Below are 21,812 nucleotides of genomic sequence, written 5' to 3'. Positions count from 1 at the left end.
GCAAAATAATGTTTTCTTTTAGTGGCTGCAAATCTATTATTTTACACCTAACATTGTTTTCGTAGGCTATAATATATGACCACAGCTTTAGGAGGTTTGATGGTATACTTTGTTATTTGGGCATGTTTTGGTCAATTTTAAGTGCTAATATTCATCCTTTTTTCACTATCTTTGTACCATTCATTTGCATCTAACTTAATACTTAGGTATATCAATTTCTTGTTTTTAAGCCTCAAGCATTATTTCATTACTATATTATCACTTTATTTTCATTTTTGTAAAACTTTGAGGTTTATTGAATGAGTGAGTCTGATCATGGGTACATTGGTAACAGAATTAAGCATATTGGAAGGAAAGCACAGTAAATCCTAATCAGTAACAGTAATGTGGTACATTTTGTGATGAGTACCTAACTTATTTACAGTTGAATAGCAAAAGCATAACTAAATGCATTTCATTCGAAGAATTACTGTACTTTTGCCCTTGAATAAGGCCTTTAAGTATAAACCTAGTGATTTGAGTTGTACCCCAAAGAAGGGAGGTAAGGAAAATGTCTTTAAAGCAATCTGTACTTACTAGCATTGCTAATGATGATAGTGCAGTGCATATTAGCAGGCATTTTGGTGTTTGTGAAGCATCATTGTGAACCTTGAAAATTGTGGCAGCCTTTTGTGTGGCATAGCTAACTAGTCTTAAATTGATGAGAACTACTATTGACGTTTGTGTAAATAAATTATACATTTCCTTTTTCCATAGCCAGAGGTTGAACCAGTATGTGACATTCATTTTTCATTTCATTTCAAGCTAGAAGTTTCAGTTTTCTAAATTGTTTCTTACATTTTTCATATGTATATATATGTATGTGTGTGTGTGTGTGTATATGTGCGTGTGTGTGTGTGTGTGTGTGTGTGTATGTGTATATATATATATATATATATATATATATATATTATCCCTGGGGATAGGGGTGAAAGAATACTTCCCACGCATTCCTCGCGTGTCGTAGAAAGCGACTAGAGGGGACGGGAGCGGAGGGCCAGAAATCCTCCCCTCCTTGTACTTTTTTAACTTTCTAAAATGGGAAACAGAAGAAGGAGTCACGCGGGGAGTGCTCATCCTCCGCGAAGGCTCAGATTGGGGTGCCTAAATGTGTGTGGATGTAACCAAGATGTGAAAAAAGGAGAGATAGGTAGTATGTTTGAGGAAAGGAACCTGGATGTTTTGGCTCTGAGTGAAACGAAGCTCAAGGGTAAAGGGGAAGAGTGGTTTGGGAAGGTCTTGGGAGTAAAGTCAGGGGTTAGTGAGAAGACAAGAGCAAGGGAAGGAGTAGCAATACTCCTGAAACAGGAGTTGTGGGAGTATGTGATAGAATGTAAGAAAGTAAATTCTCGATTAATATGGGTAAAACTGAAAGTTGATGGAGAGAGATGGGTGATTATTGGTGCATATGCACCTGGGCATGAGAAGAAAGATCATGAGAGGCAAGTGTTTTGGGAGCAGCTGAATGAGTGTGTTAGTGGTTTTGATGCACGAGACCGGGTTATAGTGATGGGTGATTTGAATGCAAAGGTGAGTAATGTGGCAGTTGAGGGAATAATTGGTATACATGGGGTGTTCAGTGTTGTAAATGGAAATGGTGAAGAGCTTGTAGATTTACGTGCTGAAAAAGGACTGATGATTGGGAATACCTGGTTTAAAAAGCGAGATATACATAAGTATACTTATGTAAGTAGGAGAGATGGCCAGAGAGCGTTATTGGATTTCGTGTTAATTGACAGGCGCGCGAAAGAGAGACTTTTGGATGTTAATGTGCTGAGAGGTGCAACTGGAGGGATGTCTGATCATTATCTTGTGGAGGCTAAGGTGAAGATTTGTATGGGTTTTCAGAAAAGAAGAGTGAATATTGGGGTGAAGAGGGTGGTGAGAGTAAGTGAGCTTGGGAAGGAGACTTGTGTGAGGAAGTACCAGGAGAGACTGAGTACAGAATGGAAAAAGGTGAGAACAATGGAAGTAAGGGGAGTGGGGGAGGAATGGGATGTATTTAGGGAATCAGTGATGGATTGCGCAAAAGATGCTTGTGGCATGAGAAGAGTGGGAGATGGGTTGATTAGAAAGGGTAGCGAGTGGTGGGATGAAGAAGTAAGAGTATTAGTGAAAGAGAAGAGAGAGGCATTTGGACGATTTTTGCAGGGAAAAAATGCAGTTGAGTGGGAGATGTATAAAAGAAAGAGACAGGAGGTCAAAAGAAAGGTGCAAGAGGTGAAAAAAAGGGCAAATGAGAGTTGGGGTGAGAGAGTATCATTAAATTTTAGGGAGAATAAAAAGATGTTCTGGAAGGAGGTAAATAAAGTGCGTAAGACAAGGGAGCAAATGAGAACTTCAGTGAAGGGCGCAAATGGGGAGGTGATAACAAGTAGTGGTGATGTGAGAAGGAGATGGAGCGAGTATTTTGAAGGTTTATTGAATGTGTTTGATGATAGAGTGGCAGATATAGGGTGTTTTGGTCGAGGTGGTATGCAAAGTGAGAGGGTTAGAGAAAATGATTTGGTAAACAGAGAAGAGGTAGTAAAAACTTTGCGGAAGATGAAAGTTGGCAAGGCAGCAGGTTTGGATGGTATTGCAGTGGAATTTATTAAAAAAGGGGGGTGACTGTATTGTTGACTGGTTGGTGAGGTGCCTGAGGATTGGCAGAATGCGTGCATAGTGCCATTGTACAAAGGCAAAGGGGATAAGAGTGAATGCTCAAATTACAGAGGTATAAGTTTGTTGAGTATTCCTGGTAAATTATATGGGAGGGTATTGATTGAGAGGGTGAAGGCATGTACAGAGCATCAGATTGGGGAAGAGCAGTGTGGTTTCAGAAGTGGTAGAGGATGTGTGGATCAGGTGTTTGCTTTGAAAAATGTATGTGAGAAATACTTAGAAAAGCAAATGGATTTGTATGTAGCATTTATGGATCTGGAGAAGGCATATGATAGAGTTGATAGAGATGCTCTGTGGAAGGTATTAAGAATATATGGTGTGGGAGGCAAGTTGTTAGAAGCAGTGAAAAGTTTTTATCGAGGATGTAAGGCATGTGTACGTGTAGGAAGAGAGGAAAGTGATTGGTTCTCAGTGAATGTAGGTTTGCGGCAGGGGTGTGTGATGTCTCCATGGTTGTTTAATTTGTTTATGGATGGGGTTGTTACGGAGGTGAATGCAAGAGTTTTGGAAAGAGGGGCAAGTATGAAGTCTGTTGGGGATGAGAGAGCTTGGGAAGTGAGTCAGTTGTTGTTCGCTGATGATACAGCGCTGGTGGCTGATTCATGTGAGAAACTGCAGAAGCTGGTGACTGAGTTTGGTAAAGTGTGTGAAAGAAGAAAGTTAAGAGTAAATGTGAATAAGAGCAAGGTTATTAGGTACAGTAGGGTTGAGGGTCAAGTCAATTGGGAGGCGAGTTTGAATGGAGAAAAACTGGAGGAGGTAAAGTGTTTTAGATATCTGGGAGTGGATCTGGCAGCGAATGGAACCATGGAAGCGGAAGTGGATCATAGGATGGGGGAGGGGGCGAAAATTCTGGGAGCCTTGAAGAATGTGTGGAAGTCAAGAACATTATCTCGGAAAGCAAAAATGGGTATTTTTTTTTTTTTTTTTTTTTTTTTTTATACTTTGTCGCTGTCTCCCGCGTTTGCGAGGTAGCGCAAGGAAACAGACGAAAGAAATGGCCCAACCCCCCCCCCCCCATACACATGTACATACACACGTCCACACACGCAAATATACATACCTACACAGCTTTCCATGTTTACCCCGGACGCTTCACATGCCTTGATTCAATCCACTGACAGCACGTCAACCCCTGTATACCACATCGCTCCAATTCACTCTATTTCTTGCCCTCCTTTCACCCTCCTGCATGTTCAGGCCCCGATCACACAAAATCCTTTTCACTCCATCTTTCCACCTCCAATTTGGTCTCCCTCTTCTCCTCGTTCCCTCCACCTCCGACACATATATCCTCTTGGTCAATCTTTCCTCACTCATTCTCTCCATGTGCCCAAACCACTTCAAAACACCCTCTTCTGCTCTCTCAACCACGCTCTTTTTATTTCCACACATCTCTCTTACCCTTACGTTACTTACTCGATCAAACCACCTCACACCACACATTGTCCTCAAACATCTCATTTCCAGCACATCCATCCTCCTGCGCACAACTCTATCCATAGCCCACGCCTCGCAACCATACAACATTGTTGGAACCACTATTCCTTCAAACATACCCATTTTTGCTTTCCGGGATAATGTTCTCGACTTCCACACATTTTTCAAGGCTCCCAAAATTTTCGCCCCCTCCCCCACCCTATGATCCACTTCCGCTTCCATGGTTCCATCCGCTGACAGATCCACTCCCAGATATCTAAAACACTTCACTTCCTCCAGTTTTTCTCCATTCAAACTCACCTCCCAATTGACTTGACCCTCAACCCTACTGTACCTAATAACCTTGCTCTTATTCACATTTACTCTTAACTTTCTTCTTCCACACACTTTACCAAACTCCGTCACCAGCTTCTGCAGTTTCTCACATGAATCCGCCACCAGTGCTGTATCATCAGCGAACAACAACTGACTCACTTCCCAAGCTCTCTCATCCCCAACAGACTTCATACTTGCCCCTCTTTCCAAAACTCTTGCATTTACCTCCCTAACAACCCCATCCATAAACAAATTAAACAACCATGGAGACATCACACACCCCTGCCGCAAACCTACATTCACTGAGAACCAATCACTTTCCTCTCTTCCTACACATACACATGCCTTACATCCTCGATAAAAACTTTTCACTGCTTCTAACAACTTGCCTCCCACACCATATATTCTTAATTCCTTCCACAAAAATGGGTATGTTTGAAGGAATAGTGGTTCCAACAATGTTGTATGGTTGCGAGGCGTGGGCTATGGATAGAGTTGTGCGCAGGAGGATGGATGTGCTGGAAATGAGATGTTTGAGGACAATGTGTGGTGTGAGGTGGTTTGATCGAGTAACGTAAGGGTAAGAGAGATGTGTGGAAATAAAAAGAGCGTGGTTGAGAGAGTAGAAGAGGGTGTTTTGAAATGGTTTGGGCACATGGAGAGAATGAGTGAGGAAAGATTGACCAAGAGGATATATGTGTCGGAGGTGGAGGGAATGAGGAGAAGAGGGAGACCAAATTGGAGGTGGAAAGATGGAGTGAAAAAGATTTTGTGTGATTGGGGCCTGAACATGCAGGAGGGTGAAAGGAGGGCAAGGAATAGAGTGAATTGGAGCGATGTGGTATACCGGGGTTGACGTGCTGTCAGTGGATTGAATCAGGGCATGTGAAGCGTCTGGGGTAAACCATGGAAAGCTGTGTAGGTATGTATATTTGCGTGTGTGGACGTATGTATATACATGTGTATGGGGGTGGGTTGGGCCATTTCTTTCGTCTGTTTCCTTGCGCTACCTCGCAAACGTGGGAGACAGCGACAAAACAAAACAAAAAAAAACAAAAAACGCTAACTAGTTGCTTTCTAGTATAGACCAAGTGAAATGTTCATCCATCGTTGTGTACAGTATTCTATCCATCATTTCTTTATACCTTTGTGGAATTAACATGGTTTCTGAGGAAGAAAATGCTGATTTTCAATTCTGAAGAGGATCTAAGGTATGCCTCTTAAGGGTCACTACCTTTAACCCCCCCACCCCCTTACCAACCATGGTTTTTTCCAAGGAACATAATGGAGATCTGCAAGGGACCTTTGTAATGTAATAAGACAAGATATAAAACCAAAAGGTAAGTGATTAAGGAAAAGAAAAATGCCTCCAACTCTTGCTTCTAATTTGTAACATCTATGAAGATAAGCAAAATATAAAGCATGGAATTGTTTTATTCTTGATAGGATTATGAAACAGATATACCTGGGATCTGTATTTTACTTATTAGCACTGATGTTAATACAAGTATTAAAGTATAAGTGTACATACTCTTTTGTTCTACTGTCCCTGATTAGGGCCAAGATGGAAATAAGAGCAATAACAGATGCTGCTGTTGCCAGGCATGTTTAACATACATACTCTCTATCCTCCTCAAGGTCACAGGCTGTCATCACATTAATTTTCTACCAAAATTTTTCAAAGGGGTGGGTGGTGGTCTCAGGATTGTAACCCAAAGACGGATATGCTGCCAGACTCATAAGTAACGGCTGATGTAAAATATTCTTTTATTTCAAGCCTGTGACACACTAAACAAGGCACAGAACTGCAAAGCCTATTATGGCGGACTGTAAAGCACACAAGCTTATATCTCCCTCTTATGAGCCTTTGCTACTTGTGGTTCTCTAACAGTCCTAAATCTGCCAGGGAAAAAATGACTAAAAAGTGCTTGTATGTCTGATTAACTTTTGAGTTCATGCTTTTCATTATGTGGCAAATTTACTGTAGTTGACAATGAGACTAATAACCACAAACATGGCATCATTCATTAGTAAAACTTCCTTATAAAATTACCCAGCTATGTAAGGCACAAGCCTTATATTTAATAAAAGGCACCTTATTTTGAGTCATTAACAAATTCCATAACTGGAACAATTATGACAGGAAGAACTTACTTCAATAACCTAAAGCTCATTCAAAACAGAGGGGTATGATGGGTGAGCAATATTTCCACATTTCCGGGAACACCTGCTGAAATCAGGTCAATACATACTACATACATTATTAGTAAATAATTAAGTACCTCTGTGGGTTCATGGCACATTTGTCTGTCCCATCCAGGAACTCCTGTTTCATTAAAAAAAAAAAAAATAATAATAATAATAATCTGTATGCTGTATATTACATCTACTGATTTTGGAGTGCAATATAAGTGATAGGCAGCATGAAAACATTCTGCCTTCAAACTCACTGCTTCAGAAATTAATAATATAATTTGATCTTTTAATATATGTTGGATCTCAATCGAAATTATATACATAATCAAGAGACCTTCATCTTTACATATTGACATACTCCATCTCATTCTTTTTATTTACAACTGGAAACTATTTACAGAGGTTTATTCTTATCCATGAGTATTTACATATACTGTACTGCTCCAGTGTTACAATCCAAATGATTGCAATGCAAGAGATGAAGCAAATGAGAAACTCTAAATCTTGATTGAATATACAAGTAAATATTGCAGCAACAAGAGAGCATGCTTGGTAGTCTAGTGGCAAATTACAACTACAGTCCACTGATATTAACCATCCTGATGAACCCATAAAATTACAATTAGCAAGATGAAAATATTTTTATTCATAACTTCATTTGATTATCCAATCTTAAATTCCAAGCATGACAGACTTCAGTAATGAAACACTGACAAATATTCCAGATACTCATGGGTTCAATTTAAAGAATTTAGTAAATGGTGATGCAGCACAGACATGAGGACTGCACAGATTAACCAAAAAGTAAGGTAACTGTGCAAACTGGGTAGCCTTCAAGCAATACTTTATGATTTGGCCTTTCTACCAATTCAACTTTCCAGTTGCAAACAATACAATATGCTAATTAAAGTTCTTAGCTATCAGATCATGTAATAAACATTCACAAACACAACAAATATCTTAATAACTAATTAAATCAATAAATAAAAGAAGCAGTGGTCATTAAGGGAAGTCCATACACACTTCTAAAAAAAACATCAGTCAGTCTTAACCCAAGCTACCTGCTGGATTTTTTAGTCATAAAAAATTAGCTGCATATTTATGTTTTTTATCAACAATCAATCAAAACCTTTCATATTAACCATATTATCAATAATAGGGCATGAAAACTTTAACTGTATAAGATGGAAGGTTTAAAGTTCTACGATGAACTGATAGCAGATCGCTGATATATACATTCACACAACTTCCATCGCTCTTAAAACACACTGGAGAGAGTTTTCTATCAAACGAGTCATGACTGGGTAATATCATAACATTCATTTGTGATATACATGAGCAATTACTACTGTAACAGGATATTGCTATAGCAGTCATATCTACAAGAACTGGGATCATAAGTTTCACTACAGTGCTGACAAATGACAAGGATAAGAGGGGTAAAAATCTCACAACACAGTAAAACTTTAAGGGCACTGACTGGTGTAAAAATTCATTGTTGGGTTGTTTGATAATCACATGAACATGGGCTCCAATATTTTCATAAGAGGTCTTGTATCTGAGTTCAGGTCATCCTCAGAGCTATAATTCATCAGCTTCCTTGATCTCACACACTGAACATAACTAGCATTTAGTTGCTAGCCAACCCAAACTTAAGTTTTCCTGTCTCTTCACCTTTGAATCTCGAGACAAGACAATCTCAAGTGGGATCAGTTCTTTATTTTTATCTCATAAGTACTTCAGGGAGAACAAAGCTTAGATGGGGCGGGTGAAGTTGGCAGGGAAGAGTCCTTTCTCTGAAGTCGCCTCTTTGACTCCAGTAAGCCATCCTTCCTCCTGTAACAAAATACATGTTCAAATCATTCCTTTCTGTTACACACTTATGTTACCATGTTTTATCAAATATACAATTCAAATTTGGCTGAAGTTCAGATTTTTCAGGGTTCTGAATTAATAAGTGAATGTAAAAGAGCATTCCAGTTTGGAATAATTCAAATTAAATTCTTACATAATATACTCCTTGTTCAGTAAAATGATTTAAAGCCAGTTGGAGATTTTTTTTTACCTCTTGAGCAGTAATAATTGGTATTCATCAGTAATGAAGTGATGATTACAATCTAAGCAAAATAGTAAAATGACCACTTTCACTATCTTCTTTGTACAGAGGCTCCCCAACTTGCATAAGGGTTACATTCCTAATAACAGTGCATAAGATGAAATTTCCTAAAGTCAAAAACCATAGAATTTCACCAACCCTGGTTACTTGCTCATTTTCTCTGGTACCACATCATGCAGGCCCCTGTTTTTTATCGCTATAGTAAGCTGCACACTGCACTGTAGTAGTCCACCACATTTACAACACCCTATAAACCAGACTGCAACACCAACATACTTAATAGTCCACCACACTGAGCAATAGAAATATGAGAAAAAAATTACTTAAAAAAGAGAGACAGACAGACAAAAGGAAGTTATTAAACTGAAAAAAAAAATCCATTTACCTTAACCCTAATCATACTCACCATTCACCTTATTACTGTGAGAATTAGCACACAAGCCTTGAATCTACAAAACCATCCATGACTAGCCAAAAATTACAGTACTTTCCTTCTAGCCCTTGCTTGCATCACCACGAGATTTGGCAGACATGACACTGAATCTGATCTTCCATACACAAGTTAGTACTTTCTCCAACTCACACATAGCACCAGCCTGCTTCTTGGTTATGACATGATATAAAGGTGTTCCTAAATGCACTCACTGTCCTTAACACTGAGACCACTGATGAGGTACCTAGCCGAGTTCATGCATAACGGAAGAGTGTTTCCCTGCCTTCCTTATAATTTTCATCTCTAAACCAACACTTTATATTTGTAAGGTGGTACTCCACTCTTATCATCACTTGGTTGTTTTCAAGTCATTGTAAGTTTGAAACCGGCAATATTTACACCATAAAAGTCAACGAAGGTTCTGAAACAATGCAGCGAAGATGCTCAAGGACTACTATAACAGCATCACTTTATGTAAGACACGCACCTTAGGAAAGAGACTGCCCACCTAATGCATCCCTCCATTGTGCTACTTATCATTTCAATTGAGTCTTCCATAAACTGGGGTGCCTCTGTATTCAACTTCTGTTTAACTTTTAACTGCAGGAGTAAGTTACTACCCAAAAACCTTTTAAGACTAGACTCTACTGACCTGTTCCTCTGGATCATCATACTCCACCACCTGGATGATGTCACCAATTTCGAAGCTGATTTCATCCACATCCTCGCGTGTGTACTTGTAGGTCGCACGCACACGGTATAGCACACCCGGTGGCAATCCTTCCGTAGTTGCACCTGTCAAGGGAGATGGCTGTTTTCCTCCATCTTCAACAAATTAAACAATAAGGTCATAGAAAGAACAGAAAAAAGAATGCTAAGCTTTACTAGACTGTAAGATATGCTCAAAAGGAATGTAAGTCTGAGTCCAGAAAGTCTGAAAAGTCATATTTGATAACACAATCCATGAACCATGAAGAAATATAGTCTGCACCTTAATAATTCCTGATCAACATAAGCATCTGAAACACTAAAGTATGCATATCAAACACAAACTAAGATACATTACACATACTTGGCATAAGTAGAAAGAGAATACAAGTGTACCATATATGAAAGAGCCAAAAGTTCAATAATAAAGATAAAATGATTGGAAGGACTGCTACTGTAATGCATATTTATTTCCAAGGACACAATATACTACTTACTTGTTATGTAGTTATGTCTGGTTAGTGGCACACAGTATTCCAATAAAAAGTCTAATCCTAAAGTTAAATGAAACTGTTCCAATAAAATATCGAAAACATTTCCAACACAGAGGCCAATAAAGGTCCTGTAAACTTTCTGTCTACTATAGAAAATTATACATATGTCTCAATACCAGACATTTTTTCTAAATAAATTTCAATATCTTATTACAGTGGCTTGGCAGACATATTCCAGGCTGTGTGAAGTAACTTGCAAGTGAAGCTTTGCCCTGTGAAGCTTTGCCCTGACACCTATTCTACTTCACTCACCCACAGAAAAAAATATCTAAAATTTCATAATCACACTTTTTATTGAAATCCATCTCCATATCTTTTTCTTCCAGTGAATTTCTTTTAGCAACTTCTATATTTCAGCCCGCTTAATTGTTAACCACAAATTCTTAAAATCAAATTATACCTCCAAAAAGAATGTTACCTTCTATTTCTCCCTTGTATTACCTACAAGCACAACATTAAAAATTTTGATTTCTCAGTACAAGCAAATGGAGACTGCTTCATAAGTTTGATGATCTAGCCAACAGAGAAAAACTTGACAAACACTAAGTAATCATGTCAGGTGTACAACACTTGGTGTGAAGATATTTGTGAGTGGAAATGTACAAGATATTCTACAGGCATGACTGCTTTGTCTGTGGTGCCGTGAAACAGACATATCCATGAAAATCTGATGAGTCTCAACTCCTAATATTACTTCAGACTAGAATTAATTATTGCTATTACTTTAAAAGGAAAGAAAAAAAAAAATCCATTACAGAGATCTAATGTAAGACTCAGTTAACATACTACCTAAACTAATGAACAGCATTAAAAAAATCGTGACAAATTAAAGAATGCAATCTTGGACAAAAAATTTCATCTACATCTTTTAATGTCTGTCCTCATTAAGATTTTAACATTTACAAGTTCTTCAAGTAATATTCAACAACCTCTTGACCCCAAGGTATTACCATCATAGCCAGGTCCTGAGTCCACAATAACTTATTACCCCACATCCAAAGATATGATTAATGCTGAAAATCTGAGAAATTTCCCACATATGGAAACCTTGCTGCTACCTAATGTTTGTCCTTTCAAAGGGCTCATAAGTGCTCCATACACTCCTTTCTGTTATATATAACAAGACCATCAATCAGACAAAATATAACACCATACTGCCACTTACATGTACCCTTGCAACAATGTCTTCTTTATTTCAAGCTAAATCAGGATTTTTTTTACCCAGTAATGATGTTACCTGGTGAAAACAGTGACACCAATAATGACACTCGTGCAAAAATATTAAGATTTTTTTTTTTAATTGAGAATGTTAAATGGGTCTGGAAAGAAATCAAATGCAAGTGATGGATGCAGTATTCTGAAGAATAATACCAGATACTATCCCATTCTCCATAACCATAACCTGTACTAGAGTTACAAATCTGACACTATGCTCTTATACATGTGTCACAATGCTAAATAACTTAATAACTTGTGTCTTTCTTTATATGTCCAACCAGTCGGGCTAGGCAATGTTTAAGGACTAATCAAACCAGAAAGGTCTGATTCATATTTTAAATGCCACACTAAAAACCGTCTATCTTCTTTCATTGTCTTTATACACTTATCAAATCATGAAACAAAATAATTTCTGGTAAAGTATTTCAGTGAGTAAGTATTCATCTAATGTTGTCAATGGTGAAAAATTTTCTTTGTTTACCTTTAGTCAATTCATAAAATATCTATACATCTGTTTTTATTGCAGAAAACTTGCAATAATTATATAATAACCTGGTGTAAGTGGTGCAACCCAAGTACATGTCCACATCTTTCATATAATTTTTTTTATACATATTTGCCATTTCCAGCATTGGCGAGGTAGTGTAAGGACCATGTTCCTTCTCTTGGAAAAGTTAAACACTTTTAGTCACATTCTATGACCCACAGGGAATACATGGGCAGTATTCTTTCTCCCCTATCCCCTATCGTCTGTTTTTTGGTGTTACCTCGCTGATGCAGCAAACAACAATTATGTATAAGTAAAATATATATATATATATATATTTTATTATTATTATTATACTTTGTCGCTGTCTCCCGCGTTCGCGAGGTAGCTCAAGGAAACAGACGAAAGAAATGGCCCAACCCACTCCCATACACATGTATATACATACGTCCACACACGCAAATATACATACCTACGCAGCTTTCCATGGTTTACCCCAGACGCTTCACATGCCTTGATTCAATCCACTGACAGCACGTCAACCCCGGTATACCACATCGCTCCAATTCACTCTATTCCTTGCCCTCCTTTCACCCTCCTGCATGTTCAGGCCCCGATCACACAAAATCTTTTTCACTCCATCTTTCCACCTCCAATTTGGTCTCCCTCTTCTCCTCGTTCCCTCCACCTCCGACACATATATCCTCTTGGTCAATCTTTCCTCACTCATTCTCTCCATGTGCCCAAACCATTTCAAAACACCCTCTTCTGCTCTCTCAACCACGCTCTTTTTATTTCCACACATCTCTCTTACCCTTACGTTACTTACTCGATCAAACCACCTCACACCACACATTGTCCTCAAACATCTCATTTCCAGCACATCCTCGCAACCATACAACATTGTTGGAACCACTATTCCTTCAAACATACCCATTTTTGCTTTCCGAGATAATGTTCTCGACTTCCACACATTCTTCAAGGCTCCCAGAATTTTCGCCCCCTCCCCCACCCTGTGATCCACTTCCGCTTCCATGGTTCCATCCGCTGCCAGATCCACTCCCAGATATCTAAAACACTTCACTTCCTCCAGTTTTTCTCCATTCAAACTCACCTCCCAATTGACTTGACCCTCAACCCTACTGTACCTAATAACCTTGCTCTTATTCACATTTACTCTTAACTTTCTTCTTTCACACACTTTACCAAACTCAGTCACCAGCTTCTGCAGTTTCTCACATGAATCAGCCACCAGCGCTGTATCATCAGCGAACAACAACTGACTCACTTCCCAAGCTCTCTCATCCCCAACAGACTTCATACTTGCCCCTCTTTCCAAAACTCTTGCATTCACCTCCCTAACAACCCCATCCATAAACAAATTAAACAACCATGGAGACATCACACATATATATTATTTATTATTAATGAGTGAGGAAAGATAGACAAAGAGGATATATGTGTCAGAGGTGGAGGGAACGAGGAGAAGTGGGAGACCAAATTGGAGGTGGAAAGATGGAGTGAAAAAGATCTGAGTGATCAGGGCCTGAACATGCTTGAGGGTGAAAGGCGTGCAAGGAATAGAGTGAATTGGAACGATGTGGTATACCGGGGTCGACGTGCAGTCAATGGATTGAACCAGGGCATGTGAAGCATCTGGGGTAAACCATGGAAAGTTTTATTCACGTTATCCCTGGGGATAGGGGAGAAAGAGTACTTCCCATGTATTCCCTGCGTGTTGTAGAAGGCGACTGAAAGGGAAGGGAGTGGAGTCTGCAAATCCCCCCCCCCCCCCTTCGTTTTTAATTTTCCAAGAGAAGGAACAGAGAATGGGGCTAAGTGAGGATATTCCCTTAATGGCTCAGTCCTCTGTTCCTGACACTACCTCGCTGATGCGGGAGGTGGTGAATAGTATGAAAAAAATATATAATTTATGATGAAAAAAGTAATCATATACTACATAAAATGTTCTAGGTTTAATATTACAAAAGTGCAATATAAGAGGATACAAAAATTGTCATCCTGGAACCTTGGGGTCATGGGGATATAACACGTTTCAAGTCACAATGCAGTTACGTCATACCTTGAGTAAAACGGGATTGATTCCTAGCTTAGATATATGTTTATGACTAATTATTTTGCATTACAGTAGGCCAAGGAAAAAATTTTTGAAGACAGAGGTTAATGGTTAAATCCACAAAACATTACTAAATATGTAATTTAGGCTAGCTTGCTAAGCCAGGAAACAATGAGCAAGTATAAAAAAAATTACAGAAAAGTACTTCCAGTGAAAGAATTACCAAACAAAGATATGTACATCAAAATCAATAATGCAAAACCATAAGGAGGTGCACTGAGAGAGTATGGTAGAAAACTGTCATGGCATCATAATACACCCATCTGTGTCAGTCTAAAGCACAAAGTCTATAAATACGGTACACAGCACAATTCAACCAAAGCACAACCACCTTTTTTTCAAGCCATGCATAACTTACTACCAACATAATTTTACACAGCAGGTCATTCAAACTATATAGGAAAAAAAAAAAAGACCGAAAGCAAAATCTATGCTACAACCAACTTCACCACAAAGATTACCAACTCCATCACAAGCAAGCAAAATACCACCGTAATCTGACCACCAGCTCTGAGCTTAAATCTTTAATTTCATACCGCTTGTGAGCCCAAAATTGGTGAGTTTATCACAATGCAGACTGATGTTTAGCTTGTGACCTGACTTGACTGTGCCATCACTTACCCATGGGGATGTCATAGATCTCTTCCACTTTTTGGTTGAGCTCAGCCAAGGGGGACGTGAAGGAAGGGCCATTACTAAGCGACGACCCAGTGGCTGGGGAGACAGAGGGAGCCATATTGCTGTGGTCCCAAATGCCAGGGGCCAAACTGGTGAGGCTGAGATTGCCAGTGACTGTACCACCACCTGCATTCTCAGCCTCAACAGTCTCAAAGCTACCCTTCCCCCCTCCTGCCAGCATGCTCAGCCCTGAGCCTGACATCCACCACACATTAGTATGTTATGTTTTTGGGGATAGAAAAGCTCATGGTGCATCAGAAAATTCACATGACAAGGGAGGGCAATGTTAGTTAAGAAAGTCACAAATGAATATCTATCCATCTATTTATATATCTGACTGCCCATTCCCTCTGGGAACTCCCATCTCCACTTACCCTTATCCCTATCCTTACATGCCTCCTTTGCAAATACAATTCCATTCATTGTTCCACAAATTCTCACCCTCCAGTTCTCTTCCACTCCATTTTCCCATGTCATTTAATAATACTAATATTTAATAATACTAATATTTACTGTCCTTGGAAACTTCCTGTCTTGCATTCTTTCTACATGCCCAAACCACCTCAAAGTATTACATTTCACCCACTCTAACAATCCACACTTCATTCCCTTTGCAGTCCCTGCCATACCAAATCTCTCATTTCTTCTGGTCATACCACATGCTCCTCTCAAACAAGTCATTTCCACAGTCAGGTTTCCTGACTTCTGTGACTCATCTCATGTAGATGTTTCTGCTGCACTGTCAGGGTTGGGAGAACTATGTTATCCCTTCATCCTTTCTTCACATCCATGCTTGCACCTATACCCCCTCATTATGGAGCATAATGACTCATCTACCCTGTACTGTAATCTCCCTTTTCCTCCTTCTATATCATCAAACTTACCCAAGATAGACAATGAATAAATGTTATTATATGGTAAGGATATTTTTTAATGATTTTGTGCTATCCATAATTAAGAATAAACCTATGGGTGAAACTGATTTATCCATACGAGATAGATTCAATAACTGCATCTTGCAAAGTTAATGTGGATACTTATAAATGATTCATTATGTTATGAAATATTCTCTTTAGAATGCTGTCACACCGTTGAAGCCATATAATAAAACCTAATTAAAAAGTGGAAAAGCAAGAGAAAAATTACAGAAATGTATAAGAATGACTGCCAATTACTTTTCAAGCAGACTTCAATATAAGTTGACAATCCATTCAAAACTTGGGAGACCTATATGTGACGAAAGATTAGGCAGTGGGTTATTTATGGTCATTATAATGGTAGTCTTAGGAATAGGTTATCTTTTTATTTTCAGGTATAAGTCTGTTGAATATACATTGTAAGTGGTAAGAAAGAGGGGTGACTGAGACAGTGATAGCATGCACATATCTGATTGGGGAGGAGCAGTATGGCTTCAGGAAAGGTAAAGGAGGTGTAGACCAGGTGTTTGCTTAGAAGAATTTGTATGAAATTCTTGGAGAGAGAGAGAGTGAAATGTATGTCACATCTCTAGATCTAGAGAAAATGTATGACAGGGTTAACAGAAAGGCTTGGCGGAAAGTGCTGCAATAGGTCAGGTCTATGGAAATATATTTAATGCAGTAGGGAATTTTTAACAGGATAGAAAGTATATGTGACGTCCTCAGTAAAAATGCGTTCACATCAAGGATATGTGATGTCCAATGGTTCTTTAACCTATTTATGGATGAGGTGGTGAGGGAGGTGATTACAAGTTTAACTCTATGGCATACTAGGAACAGGGAAGCCCTGGAAATGAATTAGAGCCATTTATAAACCCAATGGCTCTGATGGCAGACTCAAAAAACTCCAGAAGGTGATGGCAGCGTTTAGGAAAGTGTGTCAGAAAAGGCAATTAAGAGTGAACGTGAACAAAAAAAAAAGTGATGAGATGCAGCAGGGAAAAGAGATGAGGGTTTGAAAACATACCTAAATAGGAAAGACATAGAGGAAGTGGAGTCCTATAGATAACTGAGAGTGAACTTGGCAATGGATGAAACTATGGAAGCTGAGGTTGTCATAGGAGAGGAGAGAGGGTGAAGATCCTTGGTGCACTGAGGAGTTTGTGGAAGAAGTCTGTTTATGTTAGAGCAAAGATGGGAAAGTTTAAGGGTATAGTGGTACAGACATAATTGTATGGATTTAAGTCTACGACATCAAATGCAAAAGAATGGAAGAGATCAGATGTATTGGAAATGGAATGCTGGTTAATTGCACAAGGAAAGACAGTGTCAGAAAAAAGTGTACTAATGAGTGGAGTATGACCGAGAGAGCTAAACTGGTATGCTGAAATGGTTTTTAAACAAGAAGAGAAAAACTGAGTACAAAGATCTATATGTCAGAAGTGGAGGAAGCAAGGAGTTGGAAGGATGGAAAGAGGCTTTGAGCTATTGAGGCATGGAAATTCAGGAAAGTGGGAGGATTGGCTAGGATAGTGAATTGGACTGATGTGGTATACAAGCAGCAATGTTCTGTCAATAGGCAGTATCAAGGCATTGAAGTAGTCAGGGAAATCACACATTAATCTACGACGCTCGGCTGTGAATGGTGGGGTCTGGTTTCCGTTCATTACACACAAGATGTGACTATGAGCATATTAGGCTATTGTTAATCTATTCTTGGAGCTACCTCACTAAGGAAGGAATTGGCAAACAAGTATGAATATAAGGTAAGTGCAACTCCAGGATCCTTTTTATGAGGCTCCTGTTCCTTCAAGACTGCGCTTAATAGGAGCCAGATAAGATGGGCCCCTTTGGAGTAAGGAAGGACTTTGATGAAACTACTCTCTGCTCACTTTCATCCAAGGTGACTTGCTACTTATGGTGTTACTACTTGCAGGTGGAATCTGTTAACATAAAAGCTTCACCATAATAATCCTTGAGCTCTAGAAAAGAGTTAGCCAAAGAGCAGTTTTCTCTCCAACCTTCCTTGATCTCTTCCTTGATGACCTTCTATCATCTGCACACCAGAGAGTGAACGTCCCTACACCACATTAGTAACATCAAATTTGCACTAAATTAAATGACTGGAACAATAGCTCACCCAGAACAGAATGTCTCCTTCTTCAATGAAGTTTTCAATCTCTTAACCACAGACAGACACATCTCCAGTTCACACCCTCCAGTCACCTTGAATGGACAGACTCTCCCAATGAACAAAACACCAACCATTCTAGGCATCGCATGGCATTCAAACCCAACACTAATAGCATCAACACAAACTATATGGTCTCAAAACACTAACTGGCACCAAGCTTGGACAAGAAAAAATCCCTCAAAAACAATTCATCTGCTCCACTTTTAACTATGCCTGACCTACCTGGTCTTCCATCCACTCAAAAACAAATATAATAAAGCTGTAATCTACACAGAAGAGTCCAGTCAGAACAATCACTGGCTGCTTAGCATCACAAACACTCCACACTCATGACGAAACAAAGATTTTCCTAATACAGATCCTCCTAAGTATACTCAGCACCCACTTCGATGTAATTGTGCTGGACCCCTCACCCAAAACACTTCATAACCAACCACCAACCCCCAAGAAGAAATAAAAAGCTTATCCTTGCCTCATACTTATGTAACCTTTCCTCGAGATCCCCCCTCCCTAAACAAATACTGCATGAATGACACACACACACACTCGCTGAAATAACTATGATAGCACTAAACAAACAACCTCCTAACTCGGCTTTAAACATACTAAACATACATTCGTCAAAAACCACATTCTCCCACTTACACTATGGACATCATCCATCACAGCAACACAATAAACACCATTTCAACACATCCCAAGACCCTTCATGCTCATATTGCAACTAACATAAAGAAGAAGCTGAGCATTTTATGTCAAATGGCTGCTTAATTTCAATAAACTATTCATGAGGTTACACCATAAGAGGAAAATCACCTTCAGCAAGGTTGTACCCTTGTTAGTAAATGAAAAGGAGTACAATCTTGTTGAGAAATTTCCCAATCCAAAGGAGTCCAACACTTCCTTGCTACTGACTGCAGAGCAGCCTTGAAGCCGCAGGCGCTCCATAAAAGAGTCCCTGGGGTTTATACATAAAAACAAAGCATGCCATTTTGGTCAAGCCTATATCCACTTTTAAAACATCCAAGCAAAGTAAAGATTAAACTGAAGGCTCTATGGTGACCACGCTGTCGCTGGAAGACTTTAGCTTTGCTCAAGAGATGGCACTAACTGTTACTCCTTAAAGGATCCTGATGATGTCCAGTACCTCAACTGGTGTATGTTGGAAGCAAAGTACTTGTTCCCTGCTACAAATATTGAATATGATTCAGTATACTAACTGTTACTCTGTTAAAGCTAAGAGAAATGGATCTCATTATATTCCATTATATATGAAGAGATTAAGTTAATCATATGGAAAATAATATGATCCATTCAATGATACGACTTCCTCCACCTCTAATTATTACATGTAGTCTTGCTACTACAAACAATTCACCTCAGAGAGAACAAAATTTTCGTTGCAACTGAAAATGTAGTAAAGAAAACATTGAAAATTTCATTATTTTTTTGATCAAACAGAATTTGTTCAACTGCAATCCAATCCCATACTTGTTAACTATAAGAAAATGAAGGTATTCAATGCAAATCAGGATAGGGAAATAAAAATTCAGGTAATATTGCATGTTCCAATTATGTTGCCATCATCAAACAATGATAATGCAAAGATATAGGTAATAAGTGTCTTGAGGTAATAATAACATGGAAAACTACTATTTAGTAAAGGCATTCTTGATACTAAAAGCAGTACTAAATCATTTTATGAACTCAAAAATAGTAAAACAATCATATATTCAAGTTTCATAAACACTCAATCAAAACTTTAGCATGAATGAATTTTAACTCTGTAGCACTTCCACCTTTAAAATGACTGCTCAATAGACTGACAAGGTATGATTTGTATGTGCATAATTATTTTTTAAAGTAAATGTTTACGAAAATATACTCCATATACTAAACTACAGACATTTATTTGTGATAAAACCACACTCATATGACACGCTAGTTTAGTACATGGTTTGATATTAAGGCATATCAAAAAATTTTCACGATGGGCCAGGCAGTCATCTAAACACCCTATTCACTGCACACATCCATTTATTCATTCATAGTTGGACCCTACTCTATTACCTTCTTTGAATATTATACAGTAGTCATCAAAAAAGTCCACATTCAGAGATAATGAGAACTCACATATATAATCCTATTTCACTCTTTAACCTAAGCCAGGTCTCCCAACTCAAATCATAAGTCATATCTTTATATCCAGTCTCCACATACATATATTCCACACAGACATTAACTTTTCATTTTCCTAAATTAAAACTATAAATACTCTAAATGTTCCTTATATTTTGTATTCTTCAAACTTTTCTTAATCCCTAATTCCCTTCTTGAAAAGTCTTTTTCATTATCTGGTAAGTGCTTAATTTTTTTCACAAATCTCTTTCACTGCATTCTTTGTTCATATCCATAGTCCTTTGATAAACACATGAATTCCAATAAAAGTAAGTGTCAATAATACATTATCAAGGTTTTGTACCTACCAAACAGGAAGTCAAACATTTTTTTCATTAAAAATTATTATGGTACTTAAAAGTGTTTACAGACACATGTTTTTCTCATCATTAATCTGCAGAGGAAATATAAAACACTCCTGTATCTAACATCACCCACGAGAATATCTCTGCATGGAGTTGGATTTAATTACAGAACCTTAATATTAACTATCTGCACATCAGCTGATAGATTAATACATGTAGTAAATCTATTTCTTTGTAATGTTACTTTTATCAACTAATTAGGGCCCAACGCTCAAGCATATTGCTAAATCAGAGATGAAGACAAATGTAGAGTATCTAGTGCTGAAATTAGAGCAAATACACAAAATAATACAACTAAAATGCCTTGATAAATGAGGTAGAAAGGTTATATTACAATAACCAACCAAAATGGTAATGGGTATCTATGTGCTTGTTACTGCAACCTCAGTTGACCCCCATACCCACATAACACCATCCAATCACTGCACAAGCAACTACATTCACACAACATTATGTTTGCATCCATATAGAAATCTACTATCAACATCTTAACCCTGACAGACATAAATCCAATTAGCACCTCCACACAACCCTAACTGACCAACCAATCCCTACTCAAAACACCAAACACAAAAGGTTTCACACACAACATAAACATTATATTCACTCCCATATAAAAAATCAACACTATCTATCTATATCTCTGATGCCTGTTTCCATCTGGAACTTCCTAAAGAGGGTGGATAGAGCTAAAGAGTCTCCATAACAAGTGAAACTCCAGTACCACTTCTTAGCCTTTACAGTCTTACCCTTAACAGGTCACTGGCAGAGGGCAACTCTAGCACAGTGTTTGCAGAGTCCTGCCTTAGTGTTCCTACTAATTACTTCAGCCTACACAAAGGCCATAAACAAACTAAAGCCCTCCATATACTCACTAGCATAAGGTTTGGACAAGAAAAAATCTCATCCACCTTTACAATGAACAGATTAGCTCCATCCTAACCTGTGTCTCACCTGCCTGGTCTCCCCTTGTCAAAAAAGTGAACATAGCAAAACTATAAACTGAACAAAACATATCACTCAGAAAATTCATAGATTACTATGCAACCACCAAGACTAACACCTGCATTACAAAACAAATTAAATACTATACAGTTTCAACTCGATGAGCTTGGCACTCAACTCTATACAACAGATCTTTCCCCTCCCATTGAAACCTCTACATACCCAATC

General features: G+C 38.5%; 1 protein-coding gene across 14 annotated transcripts in view; it reads right to left on the bottom strand.

Moving 5' to 3' along the window:
• Positions 1-5,920: 5,920 nt before the first annotated feature.
• Positions 5,921-21,812, bottom strand: part of Amph (amphiphysin) — a 271,862-nt gene continuing 255,970 nt past the window's right edge. For 5 of the 14 annotated variants that reach the window (XM_071667027.1, XM_071667033.1, XM_071667022.1 and 2 more), the window contains 3 exons: positions 14,929-15,021; positions 9,856-10,028; positions 5,921-8,490 (listed from right to left, as the gene is read on the bottom strand). In XM_071667027.1, the coding sequence (XP_071523128.1) occupies positions 8,410-8,490; positions 9,856-10,028; positions 14,929-15,021 (347 nt within the window). In that variant the 3' untranslated portion in view covers positions 5,921-8,409. The remainder of the gene's footprint in view (positions 8,491-9,855; positions 10,029-14,928; positions 15,022-21,812) is intronic. The other 9 variants (XM_071667028.1, XM_071667034.1, XM_071667024.1 and 6 more) reach the window with 3 other exon arrangements.

This window comes from Panulirus ornatus, chromosome 11, assembly GCF_036320965.1.
Source record: "Panulirus ornatus isolate Po-2019 chromosome 11, ASM3632096v1, whole genome shotgun sequence".
In the NCBI taxonomy this organism is placed as follows: domain Eukaryota; kingdom Metazoa; phylum Arthropoda; class Malacostraca; order Decapoda; family Palinuridae; genus Panulirus; species Panulirus ornatus.
This window is presented reverse-complemented; position numbering and strand designations above follow the sequence as displayed.